Source organism: Solenopsis invicta, chromosome 7 (assembly GCF_016802725.1).
Source record: "Solenopsis invicta isolate M01_SB chromosome 7, UNIL_Sinv_3.0, whole genome shotgun sequence".
NCBI lineage: Eukaryota > Metazoa > Arthropoda > Insecta > Hymenoptera > Formicidae > Solenopsis > Solenopsis invicta.
Genome location: NC_052670.1, coordinates 2,915,538 through 2,939,991, shown reverse-complemented (window position 1 = coordinate 2,939,991; position 24,454 = coordinate 2,915,538). Strand labels below are relative to the sequence as shown.

The following is a 24,454-nucleotide window of genomic DNA, read 5'->3' as shown; positions in this document are numbered from 1 at the left end:
GTGATTTTTTTCAACTCTCTACGGATATGCGTACGTCTTTGGCTGCTATTGAGTGAAATTGTTAATTAATTTTTTAAATAAACAATAAGGGCCGTCATCGCTTCGGTCGCTACTCCGTCGTTTTATGCTCATTGAGTGATGTGTCTGTGATTTTTTTTGACTCTCTACGGGTATGCGTTTGTCTTTGGTATTTACTGTTATCATATCTAACTGTTAAATAATTAGTTTATTTTATTTTATTACTAATACAATGATTTGTCTTTGAAATAATGGCGTATCTATTATTACTTTGAGCGTAACATTGGCAATTGTTTTTTTGTAATTCTAATCACTTTTTATTTACGGGGTCCCGGCACCCTATTCGTCTCTGGCTGGCTGCTAGGTCTGGCTGCCAGCTTCACGCTCATGTATATTTAAGTAGTATAAAGTAATGTAATAAAAAGTAATGTAAGAAAAAGAGCATATAAAACGATAATAAAAAGTTGACAATTTAATTATCTTTTAATACAAATATTAATTCTTGATGCACGGCACTCATTATATCCGGTATTTTGTCAGCAATTGTTTTGTTAATATCAGCAATTAAATATTGTTTATGTACTTTATGTTTTACTAGACAAAAAAGGCGCGCGCTACGCGTACGCTACAGAATTTTTGATATTACATATTGTAATTTTATACAAATTATAAATTTAATATTACACTGTTAACTTCTCAATACACATAGTCGAAATAAGTGCTGAATGAGAACCAATCAGCATATCGAAAAAGCGACAACAATAAACATCGAGAATTCGAGTATCGATGTTTACTGTCTATATTACAAAATTGAATAAAAGAATAGAAATCAATTAACTTGTTTATTTTATGATGAATGTTTTATTTTATATAAAACAATTTAGCATTTTAGTAATTTCTATACATTCTTTCACCTCATCTATACATTCTAGCAAGATATTATGGTTTACAGAATTAATTGGTTTTTACCATTTACCATTTTTATATACATTCTTTGTTGCAATTTGTCAGAGCTAACAAGTTAAAATATGTTAAGAAAAAAACATTTGTTTTATGTTTTTAAACGTAATAAATCATCAATTTAAAGTTTTATTATTTTAGCTTAGCATATTTCGGATACAAATTGAGCTGAACATTATTCTTCCCAAATTTTAACCACGCGAGTATGGGAAAGTTTTGCAAATTCCAAAGCAAGAATGAAGCCAAAAAGTTATTGTAAATTCTTATTATTGTTCTGATGTAAGGGACACCTGAAAATTATAGTAAACAATAATTTGTTTAATGCATAATACGTTGATACAATGAAATATTAAACACAAATGTTTATACAATACTTACAAGAAAGATAAATTATCAATTTACGATATTTTATATTTAACCAAGTAGACCATCGAAGTTTTTGATCTGAAATATAAATTATCTTTGATAAAATTTTGTACACTGTATCATTAAATGTAAAGTAATTAAATTAAAGACATCTAATTTTATTCTAAATAATTCTTGTTGACAACCGGAAATATTATTAAACTGAAGATGAAAGATTTTTATAATTACTAGAATTATTTTCTTCAAGTTTTGTATTTCAAGGATATGGTCATCTTTTAGAGCTATTTGTTATTTTTTTTTTACTCTATCAGGAGCGGATCCAAGGATAAACAGATCTTTTCTTTACGATAAAAAAGATACGCCATTGATTAATTTCAAATTTGAAATTTTATTACGATAAATGAAACGAATCAACAAAAAAGTCTCTATATAATTTGAGGAATAATTCGATAGTTTTCGAAATTTTTGCATAAAATGCAATTTTTCTTTTAATTGTTATGCTCTATGTTTTTTAAACTAATAGCGTTTTTGAATGAACTCAACTTGAAGTGGATATTAACATTATGTGCTGAAACTGTCTAATTAGAACCTTTAATGGAGCATGTCACGTCATTGATCCACCTTGGGTTGGATTCAAACCTACTGCAGTTGATAATTTTAATTGTAAGCGTTTTCGCACATATGATCACACGATATTTTTGTTTTGAATTAATGTGGGGAATTACCGCTTAAAATATTTTAGACAATTTTGGACCACCCTATACATTGTAATTACAATTTTATAAGCATTATAAAATTAAAGTTATATTGTATATAATAATTTGATGTACCTTTTTTTCTATAAAAAGTATATACAACTTAATTTGACTACTTTATTTGACTTTTAACAATTTCTGATCCAATAAAAATAACTGTTCTTTCTTTATTGACACTTGAATTATATACGTAAAATAAAATTAGAATAAAAAATATTACTTACAAAGGAAGAAAAATTAAAAATTATTGAAATAAAAATATATTTATAATTAAAGTGCAAATTGAATACTTACATGGGAGATCATGTAATTCATAGACGATTGCCAAAAAAATATCTTTGTTAATGGTAATATCAATGTACGAAAATCCATCTATCGCATTTGACATTATACGATCAAACTCAGGTGAAGGTTTACTCAAATAAGATGTATATAGTTCTTTGATCTTCTGACATAATTCAGCGGTTTCTTTTGCGTTTTTGCGGCACAAATTTAAACTGCAGATAAGAGCAAATAAAAGTTGAATTTTAAAATTAATACATATTTTTGTCAAATTTAAAAAATAATAGAGATTGTATAATAAAATATATTAGACTTGGATTTTAAGCCTTTTTAATAAAAATTATTTTATGAAATTATGCATTACCTATCAGAGATTCCTAACATGTAGCCGTTTACACGCCAAAAATGATTAAATGCCTCATCTTCTTCTAATGTATTGCACAAGCCAAAATACTTAGGCGCAATGAAAACGTATCCCGCAAAACCATATTGTGTAAGTACCATATCTCTTTGTGAAATTTCTTCCATACCAGCACTTTTTAATTTTCTAGTAACTACTTTGTGACGCCAACGAATTACATTTATTGTTTTGTACCATCTAGCAAAGGTCGTGCAAATATAATTCTTCTTGGGTAAAGAGTTTTAATATTCATTAAAATTTTAACTTAACCTTTAAACACATTACTAGAAATTCTTCTAAAATTTTAATCGCATGCTGTGTGAAGACGGAATGAGAAAGAAGATTTGGGCTAAGTGGAAAAAAAAAGTTTAAAGTCTCTCTTATTGACCGTTATGATTGATCAACTTCATTGCTCAACTAAAATAAAATGACACGGAAGTAAAGTTTTTTCAGAAAGATTTCCCAGACCTCTTAGTGTGTTTAAGAGTTAAGATCTAATGAGTATATTTTTAAAGTATAGTTGTTTTTTTTCTAAATTTACAATTCTGCATCTAAATTTATGTGATCTTTGCGAAATCTTCATAAACGATATATATGTTGTTTTATTATTCAAGAATAAATGACATATATGTTGTTCATTGAAAATTTTTCCTTAGTTTTAGAGTTAAGATATGCCTACAATTTTATGATATGTTTTTAATGCTTAATCTTTTTATGAACAATAAAATTAAATGAATGGAAATTTGAATAAAATACTACACGAGTTGAAGAAGCTTACTTGGAATTTGTGTCATTTGGATCGCACGTATATAAATTGTGCGTATGCAATGCAGTTTTCATATATCTGTTAAAAGCTGAACAAGCCGAATTACTTTGTTTTGTGTACAAAATCACCTGTTAAAGATATAAAATGGTAAATAATATTTTGTTATTTATAACAATACAAGTATTATTTAATATAGGATGCGTTCCGTTTCTCACATAATGCGCATAACGTATCATTTATTCTTATTGTTCACTGAATATTAAACAAATAATACATGACGCATCATGCGTGAAACAGAACGTAGGCATAGTAAAGGTCAAATGTTTGTTTTTTATAATATAATCTTATATTATTAATCTAATCTTATTATATATATATATATTATCTTTCATATATTCTCTTTAATGTTGAGATTACGATTTAATTAAAATATGTAGAATAGATTTTCATTACCATATAAAAATAAATATTTATGACTTTTTTATTTTTAATTCTTTTTAACGTTTTTTACAATGTATATTATAAATTTATAAATGTACAAAATTTTAATACCTTCAGTATTGTCATCACTGACAATGTTAGAATAAGTCCTGTTATGTTTGCTGCTCCAATTGACATGATGTTTCGTTTATAATAGTTTTGTGCTCTAAAAATTAAATTAATTAGTAAAGATAAAAATGGGTAGTACTAAAAAAATTATTGCATAATTGAAAATAAATATCTCATTTGCATAGATTTCGTGGATACTTGTGTAATATATCGAGCTTATAAAAATTTGTTGAAATTTCAACACTTAACGTAGGTACTTACTCTTTATACAATTTTTCATCGTACCAATCTGGAAGATCATTGGATGTTACATCGATTGCTTCTGGATCAATCACATCATTATTCTCTAGGAGTAATTTATAATGTTCATCCACTGTTTTTGTTTGAACTGCAATACGTTAAAATTTATATGTGAAATGCTTATTAAACGCATTGAGTAACAAGTTAAAACAGGTTTTAATTCGTTGGTTGTTTATTGAAAAGTTATGAACAAATAAAGTTTATTAATTTAAACATTTATTTTAAACTCCTAACTATAACCATCATGGATTTTGAATATCAAAAGCAAGAATATACATAAAGGAAATTTTTGCAGTATACATTAAACTATCTTTCAATATAATATTTGTAATATATTTATAAAATAATATGAAAACTCCCCTTTTGTTTATGTGATTAATAAAAAATTGATATAGATATATGAAATTGACTTGTGTTCACTTAAGCGATAACCAAACGTTTAACAGCTGTCGACTTGAAAAAATATATTTGCTTTTATATATAAAATTATAATAAAATAGAACTCTTTAATATATTTTAACTTTTTCAAAATTATTTTAAATACAAAAAAGCTGCACTAAAATAAAAGGTAACGTTATACATTGGAAAAATTTTAACTTTTTGATGTGTTATTTTCCGTATATGTAGTGCATATATGTGTTTATATTTCGTGTTTATGTATAGAACGTAATTATTTTTCCGTTCTGAGTCACATAAGTTACATGAGTTACATACGATCAACGATCGAGCTTTAATGTTTTTAATTTATCTTTAAAACTTTTTTATCTTTAATGCATAATCTCATATAGCACGTTTGCTTTAGCACACTTTTGTCTCTAAGGTTTATTTTTTGGAACTTAGATCTACTGCTTTAAAAAATTATGTTTTTCCTCTATATATTATATAATATTTATATACTTAATTTATTAAAATATAATCTTACCATCGTCGATATGTTTTTTCTTCATTTCACTTCCTTGTATGTTCATGTTAAAAGTGACAATCAACGAAAAATTGTATGTTAACAATGCGCGTTATATAGTATTTAAATTGTAGATTGAATGTGTTATTGCCAAGTGTAACTTGCTTCACACTGAAGAAAATCTTACATGTTATCTTTCATTAGCTTTCATTCCCCCTCTTTCTGATAGATATATTGTGTGACCTTTAAACATTTGAGCTTATAATTTATGTCCATTTATTAGCGCGAAAGGCACGTAGCGAATCACACAACTACACGAAAATAACAATTTTACCGCAGGATCTAAAAATTTAGCTAGTTACAGATCATAAAACAATTTTATGTTGCTTCATCGAAATAATTATTATAGGACGTTCAAGCATGATAACGTTGCTGCAAACAGTTGTGACATTCTAGCAATCAGGTTAAATTATATTATTTATTAAGACGTCATTTGATATTTGCCGAGACAGAAAGCGAAGTGTCAAAAGATACAATGTGTTCAAAGTTTTCCAGTTGCCGTTGCAAACAGATATCCAGCAAACATCAATTACATGTTATATAAATGTTAGTAGTAATTTTTCACTCAACGATGTAATTGTTACATAACACACTCGTTTGTATTACATGTAACTTTGCTGAGTAGTTATCTTCCATCTCTCTCCATATATAAAATGCGATACGTAATCTTGCTCAAATATATCAAATGTTCTTATACAGCATGAAATTTGTTCGTTACGTTTATCATATGCAATAAGAGATTGTAAATAGATATAAGACGCTGGTTTGATTGGCAATTATATTAGATAACAATTTCAAAGACACCTTGTCTTCTTTTTATCGTTAATTTAATTATACAATGTAATATATTAATTTAATTTTATATATTAGTTTGTAAACGCTTATCATTCATGATAATCATAACGCTGAAAACTAATTCAGTTCCTTATTGATAATAAAGCTAGCAACATCTTTAAGTGAACAGTGCTCTTATATTTTTCGTATTGAAACAGATCACAAAATTACATTATGTATTTCATAAGTGAAAAAAAGTGGAAGGTGACGACACCATAACGGCCAATGAAAAACTTCGAACTTGCCATTCTTATTCATATAATTTTACTAATTTTGATACAGACTTTCAATTTTAATTGCAGATATAATTCGCTATCCACATAATTATGTATACAAAACGCTTAAGCTTAATTACTACTTAGTTTTTTGATATATTGTATATAGTATAAGTAATTTTATCAGGAAGATAAGTGTACATTTACGTATACATCAAATATTTTAAATGCTAATATTAACTGTTTTATATTTTGTCGAAATTATTTATGCACCGTTTCATACATACATTTACGATACATGTTTAAATGTAGATATATAAGTTTTTTTTACGATCTCTCTCTTACAGATAGATTAAATAAAAATAAAAATAATTATATGAACAAAAAAATCTTTAACGAGCAAGAAAATTTTTAGGTGTTTATATTACAAAAACATTAAGTTTATTCTTTAATCTCTTACGTACAAAATTATATGAATATTTCAACTTTACTAAGTCCTTATCGGCACAATCAATCAATAACAAACGTGATAAATTAATTAATTTGTACGTAAGAGACTAAATAAATAAAACTTAATGCTTTCTTAATACAAACACCTAAAATTAGTTTGCTCGTTAAGGATCTTTTTTCATATGGTTATTCTTATTTGTATTTAAATTTAGATTGAGCACTATAATACAAATAGATTATTTGCGTAATTTATTTATCAATATTTTTATCATATAAGACAATTCAATATTTTATTAATTTCTATGCATTCTTTTTTCTCTTCTATACATTCTAACACTAGTAAGAAGTTGTGGTTTAGCATCAGTCAGTTAATGTTAGCATTATCACCTTTAAAGCGTATATTTTTTGTTGCAATTTCCCATAGCAAAAAGATTAAAATACTTAATAATATAATAAATAATAATAATGATAAGAAAAAATATTAAAAACGTTGGTTTTATCTTTATAAATGTGATCAACAATTTAAAGTTATCATATTAAATTCATCAGTTTAAAATTTTATTTTAGCTTAGCAATTTTCGGATACAGATTGAGCCGAACATTGGTCTTCCCAAATTTTAGCAATGCGAGTAGAGGAAAATGTTGCACACTCCAAAGTAAGGTTGAAGCCAAACAGTTATTGTATATTCTTATTATTGTTCCGATATAAGGGACATCTGAAAATGAATAAAAAAGTTAACATAATGTAATACAATAATATAACACAAATATCTATAAAATACTTACGACACAAAGAAAATATCCATGCATGATATTTTAAATTTAACCGACTGTACCATCGAAGTTTTTTATCTGAAATATAAATTATCTTTGATCAAATTTTGTACACTGTATCATTAAATATAAAGTAATTAAATTAAAGACATTTAATTTTATTCTAGATAATAATCGTTACCGGAAACATTATAAAGCTAGAGATGAAAAATTTTGAAAATTATTCGAATTATTTTTATGAAGCTGTGTGTATGTTTCAAGGATATAAAGGCTTATCTTTTTATTATTTTTTTATTCAGTAGCGGTTCCAAAGATAAATGTATACTTTATTTGCGAAAAAATAATGCGCCGCTGATTTTTTTCAAAGAAATTTTCTTACGATAAACGGAATAAATCGTTACAAATATGTGTCTTAATAATCCGAGTGTTTTTCAAAATTTTTGATTAAAATGCAATTTTTCTTTTATTATAACTGTGACACTCTATATTTTTGAAACTAAAAACATTTTTGAGCGGGTTTGAACTCAACTTGAGGTGGATAATATCATCACAGCTGAAACTATTGAATTAGAACCTTCAATGGAGCATGTGACGTCATTAATCTACCTTAATTTGAACTCAAATGCACTACAGTTGAAAACAGTTTAATTGTAAGTTACTTCGAACATATGTCATGGTCATATAAAGTTTTTGTTTGGAATTAAGGAGGTGAGGAGATCCGTTAAAGTATTTTAGACAATTTATGGATCACCTTGTACACAATTACAATTTTATAAGCGTTATAAAATTGAAGGTATAATAATTTTGATAATTCTTTTTTTACAAAAAGTACATGCACTTTAATTTAACTACTTAATTTTACTTTTAACAATTTCTGATCAAGTAAAAATAACTGTGCTTACTTTTATTGGCACTATAAATAAATACACAAAATAAAATTCAGAATAAAAAATTACACTTTTAAAAGAACAAAAATTGGAAATTATTGAAATAAAAATATATTTATAATTAAAGTACAAATTGAATACTTACATGGCAGATCATGTAATTCATAGGTTAATGCCATAAAAGCATCTTTATCCACGGTAATATCAACGTACCATATTGCCTCTATTGCATTTGACATTATACGATCAAACTCAGGTGGAGGTTTACTCAAATAAGTTGCATATAATTGTTTGATCTTCTGGCATAATTCAATGGTTTCTTTTACGTTTTTACGGCACAAATTTAAACTGTAGATAAGAACAAATAAAAATTGAATTGTATTTTTAATACATATTTTTGTCAAATTTAAAAATTAGTATAGATTGTATAATAGAATGTATTAGATTTGAACTCTAAAATCTTTTTAATAAAGAATTATTTTGCAACATTACCTGTCAGGGATTCCTAACATGTAGCCATTTACACGCCAGAAATGATTAAATGCCTCATTTTCTTCTGGTGTATTGCACAGTCCAAAAGACTTAGGCGCAATTAAGACTAATCCCATAAAACCATATTGTGTAAGTGCCATATCTTTTTGTGAAATTTCTTTACCACCATTTTTTTTTGATTTCTGGGATCCCATTTTGTGATGCCAACGAATTGTGTTTATCGATTTGTACCAACTAGCAAATTTTAAGAATGACAAATATATATATTTTTTCACACATAAGATTTAATATTTATTAAAAATTTAGCTTAATATTTTATTAAGAAGCATTTTATTAGCGCATAGTACTAAATTTTTTAATATAATTCTCCATCTAATTTTATGTAGTTTTCGTGAAATTTTTATGATATAAAGTTAATGCTTTTATATCTTATAAAGATGAATTTTATTAAAAATTTTTTTTAATTTTTATTTAGAAATGGTGTATAAGCAAAAGTAACAATTGCATACAAGATAGTATATGTCGGAAATTATATTAATAAAGATTTAAAATACAAATAATTAAACATATATATGTAATATTTTAATGTGATATAAATAATATTTAAATATGATATTACTTTTTTAGTATTTGATGTAATAGTATCTTAAGTAAAAGGCGAGTATTTTCAATTATATTTAATTTCCAAGATTAGAAAAATCTAGATGTAGAATTATATTTTGGAAGAACTCTAGAAAGTTTGTTATAGAGGAGACAACTTATATTATGCTCTTAAATTATCTGGTTCAAAATTCGTTCTGTTGCCATTATATTGCCACAATAATTTATAGTATCACGTAAGGCTGTCTTATTAATAATATGAGATATTTTTCACACTGCTATTTTGCTGTTAAACTGATGACAAATTATCAACATTATAAATAATTATGCTTACTTTGATTTACTCATGATGATCTGGGATTTTAGCTCTTTAATCTGTTAATCACGTAACACATCTTATATAACACTTAAGAATATTAATTTTAAAAAAGATTTCATCGCTTGCAAAGAATTTAAAATATTCTTTTCTTTCTCTATAAAATTCCTTATAATGTTAGTTTGTAATTTAGGAATTTTAGAGTTTTAAAATATTTTAGAAATGCTAAATAAAGTGAATTTAAATAAAGGATATATTCGAATAACTTTTACATGTTATACACATAAAAACTCTGACTTTGAATGTTTGCTCTTATATTATGCTTGTACTAAAACACCTATTTTAAAAAATAATAAATAATATAAAAATTTATACAAGATATTTATACAATATATAGACATATATTTAGATTTTTATTTTGTTATTAAACTCTTTTTTTTGTTTTTACACATGAATAATGAAAGAAGGGAATCTAAAATTGCCGGAACCGACACCTAAAAAAAATCGATAGTGTATTTATTGATGTACTCGTATATGTATGTGAAAAAAGAAAATAATATTTATAACACTGAAAAAAACAATATAATTTCATACAAAATACGTACTCCATGCTATGTTTCAGTTTTCTTTATTTCCATATGATTAGATACTATGTTAATTTTAATATATATATTTATGTTCATTTTTATCTGCATTTTACATATAAACATATACGCAATAGCTTTTAGCCTTTATTTGAAAATGTTTTATTTAGTATTTTTAAAATATTTAAAAGTTATCTTAAATATTCTAAACAGATATTATAACAATTTTTTTTATAAAAGAAATAATATTTTCAACTTTTTTTTATGCTTAGAAATATTCTTTAAAATAGGTCTGTTGACGTGTTATGTAAGATATATTACGTGATCAAGAAATCAAAGAGATCCAACTCCAGATGATCATGTGTATCTCTTTAAAATCACACAAAGCTGATTACTTGAATTGGAATTCAAGTTGTTACTCAAAATTGTCACATCATTGTGAAGACATTAATTATAAGACATCAATCATCTTTTATTACTATTATTGGGATTTTAACTATAGCCGTCTCGAGAAGGATTTTCGATATCTATGTTCATACTACACACTCATATTTGAGAGTGTAGTATGAACATAGACGTAAAATATCATTATTGAGGTGGCCAGTAGTTAAAATGCTGATATATATATATATATATATATATATATATATATTAACAACAAAAATTACTGTCTGCAGTTTTACGACATTAATGCAGTTTTGGTTGCAATTTGTATATAAATTTTAAAGTTATTTTACTTACATTTATGCTATAAAAAGTTGATTATATAATAATAAATGAACTTATGAAGTATGGTGATAATTGTTTTAGTATTGGAAATATAAGTAAGTCATACAATTTAAATAGCTTACTTGGAATCTGCATCATTTATATCGGACATAAATAAAGCATTTACATGTAACACAGTTTCAATGTATCTTTTAAAGGCTGAACAACTCGTATTACTTCGTCCTGTGCATACGAGTATCTGTTAAAAAAAAATAATTCTGTGGTAAATACTTTGTTACTTTTTTCATTTAATTATAATTAACATAATAAATTCCTAAATGTAATATTGAAACGTAATCTTATCTTCTTATTAAAATAACGATTAATCGAAACTCGTAAAAAGTATCGAATCGATTATTACAAAAAAGTTAATATTTATTGCTATTTTAATAAGTTCATATATTAATATGTTAATATGAATATATAAAATTTGATTACCTTTAATATAGTATTTACTGTTAATACTAAAATAAGTCCTACAGTTGATGACGCTATTATTGACAGCTTGTTTTGCTTGTAAATGTCTTGAGCTCTAAAATTAAATGTTAATTTTTAAAAAATAAATAAAATTAGCAATGTTAAAAAGATTATTGTATAATTGGAGATATAGCTAATCTACATTAATCAATATAGGAGAGGAGGAGGGTAAGATGACAATCTTAAGGTTTGTCGATTTTTACTAATTTTTGTGATAATGTAAAAATAACAATCTATTTTTTTTATATTTACTAAAGTCTTGGTCATCATCAGTAAAAATTAAATGTTGTTACATAAACCAGAAGTTTTTTTAATTGAAATTTTTTTAGGACATGTTAATTTTGTCATTTTGCCTCCATATGCGGATCAGGTGACTTTTAATATCGAGTAAGGTAAAAAATAGTCAAATCAAGTTAAAAATGTACTCTTATGAATAAAAAAAATTTATTATAATATAATAATCTTATTTTGATATTACAATATAGTTAAAGAAAAACGTAAATGAAAAACATTTATGTAATTTGCAAAATTAATATTAACAAAATTATGATGTACGTAACATATTGCGATTAAAATTGCGTTATATATAGTCAGAACGCTGTTACGACTGAAAAAACTAATGCACAAATACATTACTTTGCCTATGTATAACTTTCATCATCTTACCCACAATCGTTGTGTTTATTTGTTTGTGAAATATAAAATATTGCAATACAAATATTTAAAAATTCCATACATTATTGTATACGTTTTTAGCTATACAATATTGTGATTTAATAGAGAAAATGAAAATATTTATGATAATTATGTTATTTTTCATGAACAAACACTAAAAAATTACATATAAGTGCTTCCAAAACACATTTCTTATTATATTAATCTATTCTTATAGACAGATTGAAATCAAACTACTATTTATTACCATCTAAAGTCTCTAATAAATTGAGCACTAGTTTGCTATTTGTTATTGGAAAAATTAACTTGGTAAAATTAACAATTTGTCATCTTACCCACTTCGTCATCTTACCCTCTTTTTTCTTACAGAATATTCTAAAATTTAAAAAAATTTTAAACATTATTGATGTTTACACAAAGAACATAGTACTAAATGTTCAAGCATATTTTATAAAAGTATAATATTAAAATTGAATACAATTATCAAACGTATATTTCTATTTTTATAAATAATTTATTAATTTTTTTTTTTAGTTTGATATCCCATCTTTACATTTAATGTGAAAAAATATCTTGTTGCTTGTTTCACGAATTATTACAATGAATTTAAATATTATAAATTAATTTTCATACTTACTTCTTATACAATTTTTCATCGTACCAATGTGGAAGATCATTGAATGTAACATTGGACGGATCCGGATCAATTACACTCTTGTCTTCAAGGAGTAATTTGTAATGTTCATCGACTGTTTGTGTTTGAACTGTAATATGTTAATATAAATATATCTATATGTAATATTACAAAACTAATTGTCCAGAAACAGGATATTGGAAGTTTATTTTATATTACTTTACTTAACATTGTAACTTTTTAGGGAAAACTCTTGAAATTTAAGGTGAAAACTCTTGTGATTTTTTTAAAAGCAAACTTGTGTTTAAGCTAAAAAATTTGATTATTTAACAAAATTATTAACAAAATTAAATTGAAAAATGTATTTAAATAAAGTTGCAATAAAGCGCCGATTCTATTTTTATTCACCTCTTTTTATCTGGTTTTATTTATGTTGGAAATTGCGTGTAAAAAATGTAAAACTATGATAAGATAATATGAAATAAGATAATTTTATGTACAGTCACATGAATTAAAAGTTTATATACAATAAACGAGTTAGAGGTTAAATGGTTTATTTAATCCTATTGTTCGTTGTTTGGACTTTAAATCATTTTTATCTTTGTTGACAATACGAATCAAACAAAAAGTTAATTTATTATTAAAAGTATATTTTATTCTACAAATTAAAGGTATACTTTTGATGGAAATGTATCATTAGCAAGGGTTTTCACTTTCAATAAATTTTTCAGTAAGTGTACAGTATAAGGGAACTTAGCTCTAGGAACTTTGCTTCTATAATATATGTCAAGGTCAACATGATTAGGTGTCCTATACTGCACAATTACCGATTTTCCCTGAAAATTTGGTGATTTTGTAGCACAAAATAAACTTGTATATTTTTTTGCAAGTTATATAATTTTCTAAATTTTTATTGGAATAGTCAATCTAAGTAGTGAAAATGAAAATAACATTGACTGTAGCGCGGCAATAATTAATGTTACTGGAGTTTAGAAGAATGTGAATACAGTTACGAACTAAAAGTGTGGTTCTATATTTGTAGCCTTCACCTACTTTCATTCGATTTCATAGTTCTAAAAATACAGCAGAGCACCTCATTGAATAGTTCTTTTTTATTCAACCGAGATATTTTATCTTATTATTGTATTTATCGTATTAATTATAACTACAATACGTGATTGAAGAAGTTTTATCGCAAATTGTATGTGTTGTTAGAACTTTAAGTGTTCACAAGGAATTTTTTGTGTCATGAGCTATGAAAACTATCAATAATTAAATATAGAATATATCGATGATCTACTTGTAGAACGTCGTGTGTCTGAAAAATGTAAGTTTGACATAAAATGTTTTGCAAGAACATCGATATACATATGAAAAATTCTTATGAGTTTTCGCTAAAATTCAAACATTATTTAATTTTTGTCGGCTATTTTAATTTCACTTCGAATTCGTCAATTTTAGCATTAAATTTGTATATTTAATATTATGAAAAACTTCTACGTATTTATATACACGTATACTTACATACATACATGCATATATATACACGGACGGAAAAGTACTGTATTTAGTTGTGCACATTGAGACTTTTGTTCGGGATGTTTAGAACAGCAACATATGTATTTCAATTGCAACTAATTTAACCGAGAGACATTTTCCATAAGATTCGTGCGGGATACTTTTTGCAAATGTCCGGATATTTTTTGAATTTGACATCTACCATGTTGGATCTATTTTGAATTTATCAATTTTGACAATTTTTGGATTTATATTTAACAAATGACTTGAAAAGTCATTAAAAAGGAAACATAGCTAAAAGCTAGATACAGCGTCAATTACTACATTTATACGTCACCAGTAATCGGATTTAATAACATTGGTAGTTATAAAACTGAGCAATCACAAATATTCTTCTGAAGATTGGAATGACTGTAATAGACCAGTTTCATAACTACAGATGTTACTAAAACCGATTAATGGTGACATGTAAACACAGTAATTGACACTTAATTCACAGCTTTTCAGCAATAGATCTCATATTTAATCTTTCAACTACTACGTGTCACTTTAGTGGCTTCCATCTAGACGATTATTTATAACAAAGAACTAATATAGTGAAGAATATTTTGATATTTTTTTATTTTATGTATTCATGTATATAATAAACAAAAAAGATATAAAAGTTTCCTCTTTTGTTTTTTCCTTTTTTCCATTTATAAAATTTTTCTTTATTCTTTACTTTATTTGTTTGCTTTCTCATGTTCATTCCATTTATCACTTTTATCTTGCAAAACAGAATAATAATCATCATTATCTCATTTTACACATACATGAGTCTCATTTTGCTTCACGTTGCGTGGTCAATTGTTATGCGTATCATACTGAGAGAAATATTATCAAAGAGTTGATTAAATGAATTTTGTAGTATAATTACTAAATATATATATGTAGTTGTTTTGACCAAACTATTTATAGCCTTAATTAAACACAATTATTTTTATACAATTAATTATAAAAAGTTTCGTTAAATGTAACTAAGTTTTTGGTATCAGTAACTACAAAATTTATTTAATTACTATTTAACAAAATTTTTTGGTTGATTTTACAAAACGATTTCTTTCAGTGTACAATATTCTGGCGTTTAGCTCATCCGCATCGTAGAAAAAATCTTAATCATGTATATGTAGTCACAACTGACACAAAAAGTAGCTTTTTAATAAAACTTTTTTAAAATGTTACATATCGTAATTATAATATAACAAAGTATTTATAAATAGCACTTTTTTGCAACTTTAATTGTAAATTTCTCAAAATTGTTATGGAGCAATTTTAGAATCGGACTGGACAAGAGAGAAATTTCTCGGTGTTCCCCAGGTATTTAAGAGGAGTTTCAGTGACCTCAAAACTCAATTTTTTTTATTTTTATTCAGACAATTAATACTCTAAATTAACGAATTAAACATTTATGAATTGCTTTTTTTACAATTTACACTCTTACTACAATGTAAAAGAATAACGATAAAAACAAAGTAAAGCACAAATATCTCCAAATTTCATTAAAACACATTTGATTTTGAATTAAAAAAATATTTTTGTCTGTGTAGCTTTAGAGCAAGGGTCCTTTTTACAATTTTTCTCGATGAGTCCTTGGTGTTCCAGTCTGACCCTGAGTAATTTAAAAACCGGATTCGTCTTCAGCGTCCGACAAATTCCAAGAAATGATTAGATCTATTTAAATGTATTTTTTGTTCAACTGCATAATTGGTGTGATTAAATTATTTTTATGCAATGCAAGGAACGAATAAAAAACGGTAACACAAATATCATGAAAATGAACATTAAAACTATTGATTGAACACTATTGTATAACACACAATAGTTTAATCATTCAACTATATTATTTAATTTAATCACTTATATATTCAGTCATTTAATTTAATCATTTATATTATTCAATCATTCATATCATTAATTAATTTAATCATTTATATTATTCAATTTATATTATTCAACATTTCCCAAGATACATTTTTATTCTTCAAGATTTATTCTTTGGAACTACTCAGATTCACTACTTCGATTATAAAAATTATTTGTTATTTAGGTATGTGTTTAATAACATAATTAACTATTTAAAATTTTGTTTTACCGTCGTCGATGTGTTTCTTCATTTTGGCTTTATTTTTATGAAATAATTGTATTAAATATATTTTTTTTAAAAACACAATGAACAAAAAATTTTGTAGTATTACAAATTCACTAAATACAGTTCTGCAGACTGAAGCAGCGCGAATGATCTCTCGTAAGGTACTAACTTACTACTGAGGCACATTCAACGGCCTTCACAACTCTCTGCCCCTACTATAGCATGACGGAATGTATTACGCTGGAGTGCGTTCAGAATGAACGTCGGAGTGCCCTCAAATATCATTTTATCTTTGTAGTTTACCGAATGTTAAATGAGAATAAAATGATATCTGAGTGTACTTAGACGTTCATTCTAAACGCAACCGTGCACAGTTTTTCGCAGCTATATCTGCTTTGTTCTATAAAATTTGCATTTGCGCATAATACGATTGATGAATTAAAAAACTCGTCTACAGAGAAATTTTTAGTTATATTTTATATTTTATCATTTCTATGTTGTAATTTTGTAAAAAAATGTTATAGTATTTATCATAGTAAAATTAGAAATGTAACTAATAATATTTTGCAGCGTTTACAATTAATTTTTGAAATTTATTTTCAACTTACAGCTTTTTTTATTTTCAAAACATTTTAAAATGGGAAAAAATTTTATCTTTATGTAAGCAAATGTGTACACGTCCATAAGTTATATCAAAATAGATAATATAATCGAGTAAAAGTGATATCGATAAGATAGTAAGCAATTATCTTATATTACTCTAAAAATTTTAATTATTTACTTGGAAATATAAATTAACAGAGGCTTATTTATTAATTTATTATAGTATAGTTATTAAATAGTGTTGTTATAAATTAATATTGTTAACAAATTACATTACTTCAAAAGCAAATCTAAAAATAATTCTTGAGAAATTAATTACATCATACTATTTTCTTTTTATTAATATTAATTTTTTTATTAATTATTTTATTAATTATTATTTATTAATGTTTAACATTTTTATTAATTTATTAGTAAAGAGAATTAAATTTTCAAGAATAATATTTAGATAAGATTTTGGAAAAGCTGATTGAAACACATTTCAATGTACACAAAAAAAATTTATCTGAAAAATTGATTGCTTTTTCTAAATTAACTTGTAAACATAATCACAATTAACAATTATATTATTATTGTTTATTGCTGCGTGATGCGCGCGTTGAGATGCCGGAAATCACTCCGAGTAGAGCGCGAGCAAGAACTGCGTGAACGTTTAAATTGTGCGGCGCTCGGCCTAGACACGGCCCTGAGCGCGCGATTACGAGAGCGAGTCCGACGCGAAAGCGCGAGCGACGACGATAACTTTCGAATAATGAGTGAAATGGGAGGCGGGAGAGGAAAAGACGGCGAACAGAGTGATCACTCGATAGAATTCGGTATCAATTAATTGTCTTTATTCCAACAGTGATCGAGAATAGTTCTGTCTCGCGGATGAGCAAGAATGCCCCCGAAATCTTAGTCAAGACGCGCGTATCGACAGCCAATGCAAGTTCGCGCGCCGTATAACTCCCGACACTTCCCGATTTCCGTCTCGCTCGGTTTCGGATACGGTGTATCTTTCTCGCGTCGCTTCTCGAATCTGAATCGCCGATCTCTCGCAGAGAGAGCGAATCTCCCTGCTCTCGTTTAAGCGAAGAAAAAGCCGGGAGAAGCAAATTCGGCGGGAAAATGTCTCATTGGCTCGGATAGGCTAATTACTGTATCGTCATCGACGATTTAAATGGCCACCGGACTGGACCAGTAAACTCGCTATTTGCTTGGGCCGACCTTTCCTTGCGTGTACGGACGACCACGACAAAAACTTATTTGCTTCGCACACAAAATATTATTCTCTCTATCGTCGAAATTTCTCGTATTCCTTCTTTCGCATAACTAACGAGACAGAAGATTCTCAACGGAATACAGCGCGTAGAACGGATGTTCTTAAGAATATAATAATATGATGATTTGAAGACAATGATGAAGACATTTCTCATAATTTTGATGAATCAAATACATTTACATGAATAATATAAGGAAGAGAAAACAAAGTACGGTAACTTATAATTGACTTGACTCGACTATACATGAGTATTTGAACTTGAATCATCGCATGATGATTTGAACCCGAAACAATTATATATTAAGTGTTCCGGTTTGTTTTGAGGGATTTCTTACAAAAAGAATACGTTTTAGAGAGACGTTAAATTATATTTTATTTAAAATATTTTTCACTGCTGGTTATTTTTTCTCATTTTTCTATAAAATAATAATAAGTGGATTTCGCGATAAGAATGGTCATTTTTCGGAGCAATCCATTCATCGAGTCATTTTTTTATTTTATCGTATGTTTTAGAGTACTGGCCAGCACATGCTATGTTGATGCTAATAATCTGATAAGTATAACAGTTCAGTGAATATGCGGTGTGTAATAAGACTTCCTATTGAAATGCTGATAACATATCTTTAACTGTTTTTGCAAGAAGTAAAAAAATTTCTTAAACTTAAGAAATATATTAGAGAGAGAGAAAGAGAGAGGGAGATTATGGTGTAGCGTACGGATTTTTTTCTTTAAAATTGTGGAAAAGAGATTGATCTGAAGAACGCAATTTACTTTTTGCCTTAAAATGTCGAACTTAAAAAATCTACTATAAATATAATAAATCGATTAACATATCGAAAAATCCGTACGCAACACAATTGATAATTTTTTTAAGAATATTCTTGCCAAAAATGAAGTCATTCGGACTATTAGTTTTCGAGAAAAATTTACACCAGTTACGACGAAAGAACTTTGTAATAATTATTTGTGCAATCTTTATTTTGAGCTTAATCACTTTGAAAATTTACAATTTTGCAGTACATAAGGTTTTATATCTGTACATTATATTATATCTGTAAAATATTACTTAATAATACGCAGTAGTTAATTTTTAAAAAAATCTTGAATTTATGCTTATTTTAGACCCGACTTATTTTAGGTCAGAATGGTCGGATCTCTTAAATAAATAATAAAAAAAATTTTTTAAAAACGTTTAAAAAACTGTTAATTGAGATGGTCAGCATAGAGACGGGCGTACACACTGGTGCAGCGCGCGCCAACCGGTGAAGGATAATCTCTGATGAAAAAGAGTGAACGAAAGAGCGATTGCTAATAATCTCGATTACGTAACAGGTAGAAAAATCGGGCGGTAAATAAATATGCACAAAAAACATATATAAATACAGCGCGATAAGGCCGACTATGTTGACTTGCAGACGCGAAGTTAATTGGTAGCAAGTGGCGCCGAAAATATTCATATTATTTTGATCATGTGAAATTGATTGCAAATGATTGATTTATTTGGTTCGAGAAAGAGTCCCTCGATAACGATTATTTTTTACGCGATGAAAAACATTTGAAGTTATTTCGGAATAGCCTTGAACATGTGTATGTCGATACTCGGGACGGTAAAGTAAGAGAAAATGAAAAAAGAAAAATCAAAAGATTTTGATCGTTAATTACTCGGCTCCTCTGCTGTTTAGGCGATGACAATTAAAATATCGGGATGGGTATGGAGTGTTCTACAGTCTGTATAAAAATTTTATTAATTCAACGATTATTAATTTAGAAAATAATTGACAAGATTCTCGATTTATGACTGCGAAAATTATTATTCCATGATAAAACAATGACATGAAAGTGAACTGTCATGATGATAATATCATAAAATATAAATCTATACAATCTACGGAAAAGATAAAACATGAAATTACGGTATATTGCATTTAATCGACTATACCATCCAAGCGGCCGATCATCTGAAATAAACACAATCTTCTTTATTGAATATATTATAGTTTTCAATGAAACAATATTTATTAATCAAGTAAAATCAGTTTCTTTGTCAGAGTAAGAAAATATCAACACTAAAATGAATATATGTAATTTATACAAAAAGAAGTTATTATTTCTTTCATTGTGAAAATCACAGAGAAAGAAATAGAAAGCAATTTTCTTTAATTAGAATGCGATACATTAAGTGAATTTATGTGAATAATTAAAAAAACGTTTACATACTCACATTTTATACTATGTAGCTGATAGGTAAATTATAGAAAAGTATATGTATCTACAGTTACGTCAACATACCACAATTCATCTAATATAGCTAACGCAGTATGATCGAATTCAGATGGAGCATTATTCAAATAATCCGCCAAAACACTATTTACTTTTTGACACATTTTGTTTCTGCCGCAGTTATGCGACATAGATGTAATCTATAAATAGTAATAAATAGTTAATAAAGTTATAATTGTAAAATTAATATATGTCCATAAATTTTATTATAATAAAAGAAAATGTATATTAATATAGTAGAGGATAGTAGAGGAATTGATTGTTGCAAATAAAATATACTTTTAACGATTTATATCGCCTTCGATATAAATCGTTAAAAGTATATTTTATTTGCAACAATCAATTCCTCTACTATCCTCTACTATATTAATATACATTTTCTTTTATTATAATAAAATTTATGGACATATATTAATTATATATATTGTTTCATTGAAAACTATAATATATTCAATAAAGAAGATTGTGTTTATTTCAGATGACCGGCCGCTTGGATGGTATAGTCGATTAAATATACATTATGTGTTTTTTATTTAGTTACATAAGCTGACACAAACATCTTTTTATATTACGTGGTTTACAATGTAATAATAAAATTATATATATATAATAAAAACAGATTTATGTCTTTATGTCACAAGTATGTCTTAAATTAAAAGCAGTCAATACAATATTATGTGCATCCATTATCGATTGGAAATTTCCAACATTATCTACCACTAAAAACGATTAAAAACTTTTTGCGGTATAATGTTCAAATCAATAAACTTCGAAGAGATTAACATATGTATCTTATTAAAGCGAATTGTGTGTGATTGCCTTATCACGTTGATAAATTCCTCCATTCTCTAATCACTTACAACTCGTTTTGTGTTTTCAATGAATTACGTTTTTATTATCTTATACATGCTAACAGAACATAAAAGTTAAGAATATTTGTAAACATATTTTCTTATATTAAGAATTTTAGTATTATTCTCAATATAATTTGATGTACAGAGATAAAAAAAAAGTAGAGACTTGTACGTAATACGTATGATTACAGAATATTATACATTGAAATTAGGTGAGAACCGAATAAAGTTTTTTGTAAACATTACAGATACAAATTGTGATAAGAAATAAAAAATGCTTTTCAACTTTCTGAAAAATTTTAATTTAGATTTATTTCAACATTTGCAATAAAGATCGGAATTTTCACATAGAATAAAACGTCACATTAGCATTTCTGATAAAATGAAATGTATTCGTATCGTATTTTGTATCGTATTTTGTATCGTCTTTTCTACATTGTGTCGTCCAAAATTACATAAAATAAATAAAAATAAAAATACACAACAGTATTCTAGTTATATTGATTCGTATTATTTTATATTATTTATATTACAGCAAACTATTATAATAACTGAAAATAGTAATCAAAATCTTTAATAATATCTAATAAAAAGAGAATAAAAAAACTAAATTTCGATAAAACTTACTCTGAATCTGGATCATTTGGACCACACGTACGCAGCTTGTACTAAATATGTAGAAGAATCTGAGTATATCTGCTGAAAGTCACATAAGGTATACTGCTTTTCCTGTATAGTTTAACACCTATTAAGGAATCCATAAATTCGTTTTTATTTTATCAAATATTTACGTGAATAAACAATATTAAATTTCTTAAATTTATTTAAAATACTAGTACTATTTTATATAATATATTTACAAATATTTCATGATGTAATATCTCATTTTAATGGGAATTATAATATAAGCAAGCAAATGAGAAGCAAAACGGTAGATCTTTTTCACGTGAAATATTATTTACAGCTATTTTAACTTTTAAATGGTACACGGTGGCAAATTTGCACCACGAAAATTTTTAATTTGCTGGCAATTACGTAGGGATATTTTCTGAGGTTTATCTTTACTATGTTTGTAAAGTCTCGAACGTCAAGTACAAATTTATGTGCAGCTTTAATCTTATATAATTGCCCAAGTTAGCGAGTCGTAAAAATCGTTTTAGCATCTGTGGTGTATCAATAGTGCGTATAAAGTTCATGCTTCTTTCCATTATTTAAAGAAAGTTATTTTTGTTTAAAATTAGTATTTTTTGTATATTAATACAAAACACTGAGTGACTTAAATAGCGATGTAGAAACATCACAAGACAACGAAGCGGACTATTAATTTATCTAAATAATTTAAAACTAATGTTATCCATTATATTACTGGTAATCGTCTGCTACTTGGAGGAGATCAAATCATCTCCTTCGATAATACAAGCAGTAGAGAGGGTTTTATTTCGGAACTACGAACCGTTAGTGATTCGTCTGCAGGTTTGGACGACGATGGCTTAATGATCGGAATACAGAAAGCGTCATTATTGTTAATTTTATTACGCTGAAGATAACTCCAGAGTAGAGTCGAAACGTACGAATGTAGAAAATGACATGGTTAATAAATATATTTGTTTTTGCGCAACATTAATCGCGCCGGACTTTTATTTACTTTTATTTATTATTTGTTAAATAATTTTACATAACTCAGAATGTGTATAGCCGAATTTAAAAGTTAAATAACAGAAAAAACATTTGAAAGTTAAATCACAGAAAAAACATTTGAAATGTACATGATAATAAGCTCAAGTTTAAAAATAATGAGGAAGTAATTAAGGATGTACTGGCGATAACGTTCTAACATTGATAATGCCTTGAAAATTTTATAAATTGTTTCTATTTATTATTTGAACACATGTTTAAAATTTGAAGTCGATCCTCTAACTAGTTCACGAGTTATTCAACTTTAAATTTTGCATGTATTCTTATGATGTAGCAATAACATTTCTACTTTTGTCAACGAAATTATAAAGAAACAACATTGCCAATTCTGAAACTTTGTTTATGAGTAAAATAAAATACTGAGCAATATTTCTAAAAAGAGTTTATATCGATTTACTAACTCATTATACTATATAAATAGCAAGCTATTAAACAAATAATTCCATAAATAATTATTAGGAATTTGTTATCTAACAATGGAGATAATAAAAGTGGCCATAACATCTGCGGTGACAGCTAAGAAATTTTCTCCTCTGTTTTATACATTTGCAATTTCTTTTCCAGAATTAAAATATCATATATGCACAGAGATGTGAAGTAACGAGTTATATTAAGTAACACTGTTACTCGTTACTTATTATTTCTTTTATAATACTTTTTTATAATTTGATAAATATATAATAAATCACAATTTTCTATAAAATAGTAAGGTAAGACCAGAGTTAGAATAGTCACTTTTGACAATCAATCGTTATCATTATTCATTGAAAAATACTAACTTGTAACTTTACTCTTTACGTAACAAGTAAGAATAACGCGTTACTATTTGCGTTACTTGTGCTCGTTACGTAACGAGTTAACTAATGAGTTAGTTTTTTTCAATGAGTAATGCATAATAACACCAAATTTGTTAAAAGTGATTGTTCTCCAACCTTAGCATTGAAAAAATTGTAATGTTACCAAATCATATAAAAAAAAATAAAAGTAATGATAAAGTAACGACTTTCCATCCTTGTAATATGCATTAATATATATTTACAGTGTGAACTATT

General features: G+C 26.5%; 2 protein-coding genes and 1 long non-coding RNA gene across 5 annotated transcripts in view; 1 reads left to right on the top strand and 2 right to left on the bottom strand.

Annotated features, from left to right (window-relative positions):
* LOC113002982 overlaps positions 1–24,454 on the top strand; it is a 54,081-nt gene that overhangs the window by 21,742 nt on the left and 7,885 nt on the right. The window lies entirely within an intron of this gene.
* Positions 590–5,684, bottom strand: LOC105199902. 2 transcript variants are annotated; one of them, XM_011167211.3, is made up of 8 exons: positions 5,319–5,684; positions 4,358–4,484; positions 4,100–4,193; positions 3,560–3,675; positions 2,746–2,979; positions 2,394–2,596; positions 1,357–1,422; positions 590–1,268 (listed from the first exon to the last, which is right to left on the bottom strand). In XM_011167211.3, exons 1-8 carry the CDS (start codon positions 5,362–5,364, stop codon positions 1,111–1,113), a joined length of 1,044 nt encoding a protein of 347 aa, XP_011165513.2. In that variant the 5' UTR covers positions 5,365–5,684; the 3' UTR covers positions 590–1,110. The 2 variants fall into 2 exon arrangements, with proteins under 2 accessions (XP_011165513.2, XP_025986155.2); XM_026130370.2 differs by lacking the exon at positions 2,746–2,979 and having other exon boundaries at positions 857–1,268; positions 5,319–5,475.
* On the bottom strand, positions 7,119–16,866 carry LOC105199900. 2 transcript variants are annotated; one of them, XM_011167209.3, is made up of 8 exons: positions 16,713–16,866; positions 13,067–13,193; positions 11,716–11,809; positions 11,361–11,476; positions 9,010–9,243; positions 8,663–8,865; positions 7,643–7,708; positions 7,119–7,572 (listed from the first exon to the last, which is right to left on the bottom strand). In XM_011167209.3, exons 1-8 carry the CDS (start codon positions 16,732–16,734, stop codon positions 7,415–7,417), a joined length of 1,020 nt encoding a protein of 339 aa, XP_011165511.1. In that variant the 5' UTR covers positions 16,735–16,866; the 3' UTR covers positions 7,119–7,414. The 2 variants fall into 2 exon arrangements, with proteins under 2 accessions (XP_011165511.1, XP_011165512.1); XM_011167210.3 differs by lacking the exon at positions 16,713–16,866 and adding an exon at positions 14,588–14,612.

Bases quoted from the DNA above. Each gene is read 5' to 3' on its own strand.
- LOC105199902 (XM_011167211.3), bottom strand. From the start codon at position 5,364: ATGAACATACAAGGAAGTGAAATGAAGAAAAAACATATCGACGATG. The intron at 2,980-3,559 runs GTAAGCTTCTTC...GACCTTTGCTAG, and splicing joins CCAAATGACACAAATTCCAA to ATGGTACAAAACAATAAATG. The intron at 1,269-1,356 runs GTAAGTATTGTA...TATAATTTTCAG, and splicing joins ATTGATAATTTATCTTTCTT to GTGTCCCTTACATCAGAACA.
- LOC105199900 (XM_011167209.3), bottom strand. From the start codon at position 16,734: ATGAAGAAACACATCGACGACG. The intron at 9,244-11,360 runs GTAAGCTATTTA...AAAATTTGCTAG, and splicing joins ATAAATGATGCAGATTCCAA to TTGGTACAAATCGATAAACA. The intron at 8,866-9,009 runs GTAATGTTGCAA...TCTTATCTACAG, and splicing joins ATGTTAGGAATCCCTGACAG to TTTAAATTTGTGCCGTAAAA.